This window comes from Oncorhynchus mykiss, chromosome 21 (assembly GCF_057628025.1).
Source record: "Oncorhynchus mykiss isolate SJ-2025 chromosome 21, ASM5762802v1, whole genome shotgun sequence".
In the NCBI taxonomy this organism is placed as follows: Eukaryota; Metazoa; Chordata; class Actinopteri; order Salmoniformes; family Salmonidae; genus Oncorhynchus; species Oncorhynchus mykiss.
Genome location: NC_143042.1, coordinates 39,919,378 through 39,928,387, shown reverse-complemented (window position 1 = coordinate 39,928,387; position 9,010 = coordinate 39,919,378). Strand labels below are relative to the sequence as shown.

Below are 9,010 nucleotides of genomic sequence, written 5' to 3'. Positions count from 1 at the left end.
GTATAAATTAAGTATATTGTACTTACGGCTTTTCTCTTCTTGGATGAAGGGGCTACTCAGCAGTTGCTACATCGATTTTGACTTAAATTATATGTACCCAATCAATGATTCTTGAATATAATTTAAATGACTCGTGAGCTTAGTTCAACGGTCATCAGAATCTTAGATGTAAGCTTGTTTTCCTCAATGTTTGAACAAACACTATATAGCCTCAAAACATGGATAAAACTATAATATCATGGATGGTCAGTCCTTGCATCCATAGCTGTCTATGAATGTGTTTACACTCCTCCAGCCCAATTCCTTAGCCTTTTACCAAAAACAGGAGGGGGAAAATGCTTTGCTTCTCCTGCTGATTGCCACTTTAAAAAGGAAGAAACACACAAAGCCAGTCCAGAGTCATCATGTACATACTCTGTCCATTTATTTTTACAAATCAGGAAGATATGATTTCATGTTATGTAACAGCCTGTACAAATGCAACATACAGAAAAAAAAGTATCATAAAAAGCAGCACTGGGCCTTTAAATAACCCCATATCATTTTTCACATTTTGATTGGACGTTGCAAGCAAGTTCTTTTTTTTTTTTCCTTCTTCAAAGCCCACTTTTTTTGTTGCAATGAAATTAGGTTATACACAGTTGTGTGTGAGGAAAGTCAACTGAACCTTGGATCTTGACTCAACCTGTTTTTCTCCTCTGTCAAAACAATGACTTGGCAAGATGGCGTGGCTATGTATGAATGTAAGTCATACGTAAGTATATATCAGATTGGCAACAAAATACATGGTTAAAAGAAGATATGCTTTAGAGTCGTCCACATACAATCAAATATTTGGGGAAGGAATGAATGAACCAGTGTTAATCTTTTTTTCATGTAATATGTCAAATGAAGGGTGTTAGTTTCAACGTAAACAGACCACAAAAAACTAAATGACAAAAACCCTAATGAATTACATTCACAATGTAAACACCAGCATCAGGGCCTGCATTTCGTTAAATACTGCATTTCCCAAGAGTATTTGCACGGACACACCAATGTGAGGGCACACCCCAATAAGGATTGGCTCTGAACATTTCTCCCTGTTAAAACAATGACCATAGAGTTCTATAGAGGTGTCCAGAAGCAAGTTTGAGCATGGGCAGTGCCATTGGGGACTTCACAATTATTAAGTAGTCAACTGGGTGGGCCTTCCTATGGGTTAAGGAAGCGTCATAAAATTCCATCCAGGGATCAGCCAATGAATTATACTCGTAAGCAAACATTCCATGACTGCATGAATCCATGAATAGCCAACCTTGGCTTTATATCTGTTCAAACAACACACTCTAGGTGGCAGTGCACACCCTTTCAGTTTGTTTACCAACTCAGAAGTAGAAGAAAATGTACTAGTTTAAAAATGGAGATGGCCTCACTGACACTGCCCGTACGCTCACCGACGCCATAATGGGACCGATACGTTACAGTCTTTAAAGACTTGAACGCAACTCTAGTGTAAACGACGACGTGTGAAAACAGGCACGTTCAGCAGGCCACAACATTGTGTAAAGTTCAGATAGTACTATGTTATGAAGAACAAACATGCCTATCTGGTACAGAATCATGTCAGCTCTATTCATTACATGTCTATCTGCTCCTTTCCTTCAGATCAGTGAAGGAAAGGAGAAGAGGACTAAGGAGAGGAAGCCACTTCACACTATTCAAGATGCAGATAGCTTTGTCGGTGAAACAGACAGAAATTGAATAGACCCCCCCCCCCCCCCACAAGAAACAGTGTATATATCTATACCTCTGCAACATGGGAACGAGAAAGTACCCTTGTCTTAGGGAAGCGCTTTCCACTAACGAAGAATTTAAAAAAAAACTAGGACAGGTGTGAGTAGAGGGGAGGGAGATGGAGAGGACGAGTCCGACTCATACATGTAGACAGACAGTGGTTAGCGTTACACCTGTAAACATTTTCTTCCACGTTTGTTTTTGTTCCTCCCTCTAAAAAAAGGTGCTCTCAGGTCCTTTTCCTGTTCAGGGATATTTCCAGTCTTTCTCCTCCTCCATTGACACGCGGGTAAGTCTTTAGTTTATAAAGTCCAAGAGTCAGTGACCGTTCTGAGCAGCAGGCGATGAGGGGGGGGGGGGGGTCAACATTGCGAGGAGGTTTAAGGAACGGTCCAAGTCTTGGAACGTGACCGGTTCCGGTTGTGCACTCAGCCTTGAGAACTGAGGAGCACCATCGCCCCCATGTACTTGAGAACCATAAAGAGAGTGAGGAGAGTGATCAGGCTAGGATAAAAGGTGATAAAAACAAGAGCTAGAGAGGACAACAGTGCTAAAAGAAAAACTGTGGTGACCAAAAACGAGTGTTGTATTGTGAATGATAAGTAGATTGTTTTTTATATATATGTTTTAAATAGCCCACAAAGTGTTCAAAACATAAAGTGCAGGCAGCGTCAGTCTTGTTGTTCTTCTCTGAATCCACCAAAGCCCCACCCTGTTAAAATTATTCCAAAACAAACAAAAATGTACTTTGTCCAAAATAAACTAAAATAATGCTGAACTGTCAATGTCAACAATCCCCCCCCCCCAGGAACAGGAGGGAAATTACCCAAATTCCAAAGAGTCTCAAAGTCTGGAATTTGGTTGATGGAGTAGAGGTTTTGGAGGCACCGCTGGGATAGAGAAGCTCCCTTATCTCCACTCTATCCATCCTGCTGTTCATCCCTCCCTCACTCCACCCGTATGAGTAGGCCGTAGAGGAGGGTGCCCCCCTGCTCCTTGGTGATCCACTCGATTTCTGTGTTGCTAAAGCGGGGGTCAAGGGGCTCGCAGGCTCCAAGGTTCTGGGGACCCACCTTATAAGAGCCCGGCCGCACGCACACCTGGAAACCCACCTGGGCCTGGTGACAACAGTGAGAACGAGGGTCCCGGAATCTGGAGGGAGAGAGGTGAGCAGAAGTCATGGGAATAAGAATGAAAGAACAAAAGCAGCGTAAGGCAGAGGAGACCAAGACAGCATAACAATTTCATGGTATACAGTATACTCAGTGGCCAGTTTATCAGGTACACCCATCTAGTACCGAGTCAGACCCTTTGCCTCCAGGACGGCCGGAATTCTTCAGGGCATGGAAACATTGCTCAATTGGTATCAAGGGACCTAACGTGTGCCACAAAAAAACATTACCCACACCATTACATCACCAGCCTGCACCGTTGACACCAGGCATGATGGGGCCATGGACTCCTGACTCTGCCATCACCGTGACGCAACAGGAACCAGGATTCGTCGGACCAGGCGCTGTTTTTCCACTCCGCAATTGTCCAGTGTTGGTGATCACACCCACTTCTTGTCATTACTTCTTGTTTTTAGCTGATAGGAGTGGAACCCGGTGTGGTCGTCTGCTGCAATATCCCATCTGTGACAAGGAGCGACGAGTTGTGCGTTCCGAGACGCCGTTATGCACACCACTGTTGTACTGCGCCGTTTGTGGCCCGCCTGTTAGCTTGCACGATTCTTGCCATTCTCCTTCGACCTCTCATCAATGAGCTGTTTTCGCACCATTCTCGGGAATCATCAGATTGCCGTGAGTTAAAATCCCAGGAGGCCGGCTGTTTCTGAAATACTGGAACCAGTAACTGAATGCCTCGATGTCTGTCTGCCTGCTTTATATAACAAGCCACGGCCACGTGACTCACGGTCTGTAGGAGTGAACCATTTTTGTGAACGGGGTGGTGTACCTAATAAACTGAGTATAAACTTCAATAGGCAGATAAAAAGCAAGGGCATGAGAGAGACAACGATAGAGATTTGACACGTACTGCACTTTAGGGGCGAACATCTCCAGGCCGGAATAGCGCATGGTGGGGGACAGCTGTACCCGGGGGACCTCCTTGTCCCTTTCCCTGTCGGGGAGGCTGTTGCTGTTCTCCTCTGGCTCACTGTAGCCGTTAGGACCCTCCATCTTTGCCGGAGACACAGAGAAGATGGACGAAGTCCCTGAAACACCAAGACGACATGGGTTTGTTCATTTAAATCGCCGTCATGATTCTTTAATCATTAGGGAAAATGTTTGTGATGGAAATGGTTCTGGAAATCAACCATACGTTTCAAAAGGATAGATTAGTGCTTTGGGAGAGAAACAACACCTTGAGGTGATATGCACATCAAAATAAAGGTGACCTGTGGTCAATTCACTATTTTTAGGGGTCCAAAAAAGTGGGCCCCTAAACAATTGGCCTAGCGTCGTCCGGGTTAGGGAGGGTTTGCCCGGGAGGGATATCCTTGTCTCATCGCGCACTAGCGACTCCTGTGGCAGGCCGGGCGCAGTGCACACTAACCAGGTCGCTAGGGGCACGGTGTTTCCTCCGACACATTGGTGCGGCTGGCTTCCGGGTTGGATGCGCGCTGTGTTAAGAAGCAGTGCGGCTTGGTTGGGTTGTGTATCGGAGGGCGCATGACTCTCGACCTTAGTCTCTCCCGAGCCCGTATGGGAGTTGTAGCGATGAGACAAGACAGTAACTACTAACAATTGGATACCACGAAATTGGGGAGAAAAAGGGTACAATTTATTTAAAAAAAACAAAAGTGGATAAGGAAACAAATGGTGCGTCGTACCAGAGAGCAGCTGAGCATGGTCCAGAGTGCGTCTCAGAGCCCCTACACTGGTGCCGTGGTAGGCTATGTGCCACTTCTTAAATGCACTAGACACCTCACAGTGGGCCTTGATCCTATTAGGGGAGGTAGTACACGCACACAATCACACACAAAATTGTTAGATAACCCCTCTCCATCTCCACCTGTATCTTGTGTCCTAGGACATTGATACTCAAAGTTTAAACTGTATACTATTTTTATTCACATTCTCCCCTTATCTTTCGCCAAGGTGGGAATAGGTCAGATCTAGTAATCCATTTGTTAATTGAACTAGATTATACTCATTCAGTGGACATGAATAGCACTGGGACTGATCTAAAGTAATTGGTTAAATACAGTTTTCGCAGTCCACTTGACTGGCTGTTTGCGACCTCTGACCTCAGCGCGAAGCGGCACCAGCCGAAGGGCAGGGCGTAGTCCCGGGGGGGCTCCCCTCTCTTGTAGTAGGACTCGTCTCCGCGCAGCTTGTGGCAAGACTCACAGTAACACAGGTTATACTTGGCATCCTCGTTGAAGTAACCATCTGAGAGAGATGGATAGGCGGAGAGAGAGAGAGTTATGACTGAGCCAAGGATACTCAACTGGATAGCATAACCCCCCACACCAACAGAAAAGCACCCCCCTCCACCATTGAGACCAACAAGACAGCTGGAGTACGCAGAAGAGGCACGAAGAACAGAGCAACCCCGGCTGCAGCCGAGCTAAACCAGACGAGGCATCTGCTGAAAACAATCTGCTCAAAAACCCTTTCCTTATTTGTTATTATCAGAAATAGAATTATCCAATGATTAAATGGATAACAAGATGATAGTTGGAGCTGTATTGTTAGATTTTAGTGCAGCCTTTGAAGTTATAGATCATCATTTGTTACTGGGAAAAAAAAACAACGAACTTATGGCTTTACATCACCTGCCATCACACGATTGGAGAGTTACGTATCCAATAGAACCCAGAGAGTGCGCTCTAGTTATGCTAAAGTGGACAAACAGAAGGGAAATGACAACATTGAACCATCATATTTGTGTATTGAAGACCTAATAATTTAAGAGGATTGCCGTTTTGAATTTGGTCAAGTTTGTGCCAAGAAGGATAAGCCACCTGGTATAGAGTACCACAGCATGAGTCATAAGACTCAGTCAAACAAGGAAATGGTTCCAATCGTTTTTCCATCATACATTTTTCTCCATAGGGGATTTTAGAAACACTTAAAATAAGGGCCGTGTTTAGTGTAGGCTTACCCTGGCGTGACATTTTGATAAGTGTAAATCGCTCTAGGACAAGGAGACATATATATATATATATATATATATATATAGATATATTCGCATGTATTTATCGCCCAAAAATTAAAATGCTAATTAGCTGCTAATGTGGCTATCATAAAGAACTACAAAATGCCATGATCTGGACGAGACCGCCGAATCAAAAGTTAGTTACTCCAGAGATTCTATCTAATGTTAGCTAAATTTAGTAAATAATAAATTGGCTAGATGGCTTTAAAATGGTCAATTCTGTGAACTGTCTTGTGCAAGTTTTAAATTGAAACAATACCTGTTAGCAAAGGTGTCAGCTAGAGATGTCGTGCAGGTGCTTGCAGGGATTTGTAGTCTTGTATGACGTCTACTTTGATGCTAACCATCATTTTCGAATAGAGCCGAATACATTGATGAAAAGTCACCTTGTCCGACAGACATGGTTTTCAAAACGTCACACTAGGGTAAGACTACAAGAAACACTGCCCATATTTTAAGCTCTTCTAAAATTCAAGCAACATTAGGTGGTCAGTTATTATGGTCAAGTCATATTGACATAGTTGTTGTGAAGATGGGGAGAGGTAGGCAGTGGTCTAAGGCACTGCATCTCAGTGCAAGAGGAGTCACAACAGTCCCTGGTTCGATTCCAGGCTGTATCACAGTCGGCAGTGATTGGGAGTTCCATAAGGCGGTACACAATTGGTCCAGGGTCGTCAGGGTTTGGTCAGGGTAGGCCGTCATTGTAAATAAGAATTTGTTCTTAACTGACTTGCCTCGTTAAATTATATTTTGGGGGATTTTTTTTTTATATACACACACAAAAGTAGTGGATTCGGCTACGTCAGCCACACCCGTTGCTGACAGGTGTATAAAATCAAGTATACAGCCATGAAATCTCCATAGACAAACATTGGCAGTAGAATGGCCTTACTGAAGAGCTCAGTGACTTTCAGCGTGGCACCGTCATAGGATGCCACCTTTCCAACAAGTCAGTTCGTTACATTTGGTCAACTGTAAGGGCTGTTATTGTGAAGTTGAAACGTCTAGGAGCAACAACGGCTCGGCCGCAAAGTAGTAGGCCACACAAGCTCACAAAACAGAACGTCTGTCCTCGGTTGCAACAGAGTTCCAAACTGCCTCTGTAAGCAACGTCAGCACAAGAACTGTTCATGGGAGATTCACGAAATGGGTTTCCATGGCCGAGCAGCCACACAAGTCCAAGATCACCATGCGCAATGCCAAGTGTCGGCTGCAGTGGTGTAAAGCTTGCATCTGGAGCAGTGGAAACATGTTCTCTGGAGTGATGAACCACGCTTCACAATCTGATAGTACGACGGCCTATCCGGGTTTGGTGGATGCCAGGAGAACGCTGCCTGCTCAAATGCATAGTGCCAACTGTAAAGTTTGGTGGAGGAGGAATAATGGTCTGGGCTTGCTTTCATGGTTCGGGCTAGGCCCCTTTTTTCCCAGTGCAGGGAAATCTTAATGCTACAGCATTCATTGACATTCTAGACAATTCTGTGCTTCCAACTTTGTGGCAAAATGATTTGGGGAAGGCCCTTCCCTGTTTTAGAATAACAATGCCCATGTGCACAAAGCGAGGTCCATACAGAAATGGTTTGTTGAGATCGGCGTGGAAGAACTTGACTGGCCTGCACAGAGCCCTGACCTGAATTGGAACGCTGACTGCTAGCCAGGCCTAAATCGCCCAACATCAGTGCCCGACCTCACTAATGCTCTTGTGGCTGAATGGAAGCAAGTCCCCGCAGCAACATTCCAACATCTAGTGAAAAGCCTTCCCAGAAGATTGGAGGCTGTTATAGCAGCAAAGGGAGGACCAACTCCATATTAATGCCCATGATTTCAGAATTACATGTTCTGTGTTTTCGGCAACAAAGATCAACTGTACAAGTTGTTAAGGCTCCGGTCTTGTCCCATGTTGATTACTGTCCACTAATATGGTCAGGCACAGCAAAGAAATAACTAGCAAAGCTGTAGCTGGCTCACAACCAAGCAGAATGCCTTGCCCTTAACTGCGCACACAGAACTAACAACCACATGCATCATAGTCTTTCACGGTTGAGGAGAAATTGACTACTCCTCTTCCAGTCTGTTTTAAATAAACATTTGTGTGTTGAAAATGGCTAACCACTTGTCTAATCTATTGCATACACTTCAAAACAGACATACATACTCCACCAGACAGGCCACTATGGGTTCTTCACTGTACCCAAAACAAAAAAACAGATGTAATGCGTCGTTCAGTTATGTATGGAGCCACGTCATCATGGAATGCTCTGCCACCAGAGGTTAATCAGGCAAAAAGAAAGTTTAGCTTTAAAAAAAATAAAGTGTGTGGGGTACTCACCTGGCAGCGTGAGCAGGTCCTTGAAGCGCGAGCACAGGGCCTGGTATTCACAGGTCTTGTTGGGGTTGACCTCTGGAGGGGGCGTCCAGCACACACTCTCTTTGATCCCTGGAGGTCAGATAGCAAAGGTCAAAGGGTAGCACCGGTTGAGGCCAATAAGAGATATACAGTGCCTTGCGAAAGTATTCGGCCCCCTTGAACTTTGCGACCTTTTGCCACATTTCAGGCTTCAAACAAAGATATAAAACTGTATTTTTTTGTGAAGAATCAACAACAAGTGGGACACAATCATGAAGTGGAACGACATTTATTGGATATTTCAAACTTTTTTAACAAATCAAAAACTGAAAAATTGGCAGTGCAAAATTATTCAGCCCCTTTACTTTCAGTGCAGCAAACTCTCTCCAGAAGTTCAGTGAGGATCTCTGAATGATCCAATGTTGACCTAAATGACTAATGATGATAAATACAATCCACCTGTGTGTAATCAAGTCTCCGTATAAATGCACCTGCACTGTGATAGTCTCAGAGGTCCGTTAAAAGCGCAGAGAGCATCATGAAGAACAAGGAACACACCAGGCAGGTCCGAGATACTGTTGTGAAGAAGTTTAAAGCCGGATTTGGATACAAAAAGATTTCCCAAGCTTTAAAACATCCCAAGGAGCACTGTGCAAGCGATAATATTGAAATGGAAGGAGTATCAGACCACTGCAAATCTACCAAGACCTGGCCGTCCCTCTA

General features: G+C 44.4%; 1 protein-coding gene across 8 annotated transcripts in view; it reads right to left on the bottom strand.

Moving 5' to 3' along the window:
- Positions 1–402: 402 nt before the first annotated feature.
- LOC110500870 (neuralized-like protein 4) overlaps positions 403–9,010 on the bottom strand; it is a 31,492-nt gene continuing 22,884 nt past the window's right edge. For 6 of the 8 annotated variants that reach the window (XM_036957965.2, XM_036957966.2, XM_036957967.2 and 3 more), the window contains exons 26-30: positions 8,270–8,377; positions 5,027–5,171; positions 4,610–4,722; positions 3,814–3,991; positions 403–2,928 (exon numbers count right to left, since the gene is read on the bottom strand). In XM_036957965.2, coding sequence (XP_036813860.2) covers positions 2,724–2,928; positions 3,814–3,991; positions 4,610–4,722; positions 5,027–5,171; positions 8,270–8,377 — 749 coding nt within the window. In that variant the 3' untranslated portion in view covers positions 403–2,723. Of the gene's footprint in view, positions 2,929–3,813; positions 3,992–4,609; positions 4,723–5,026; positions 5,172–5,557; positions 5,621–8,269; positions 8,378–9,010 lie in introns of those variants that run through there. The other 2 variants (XR_005038617.2, XR_016490334.1) reach the window with 1 other exon arrangement.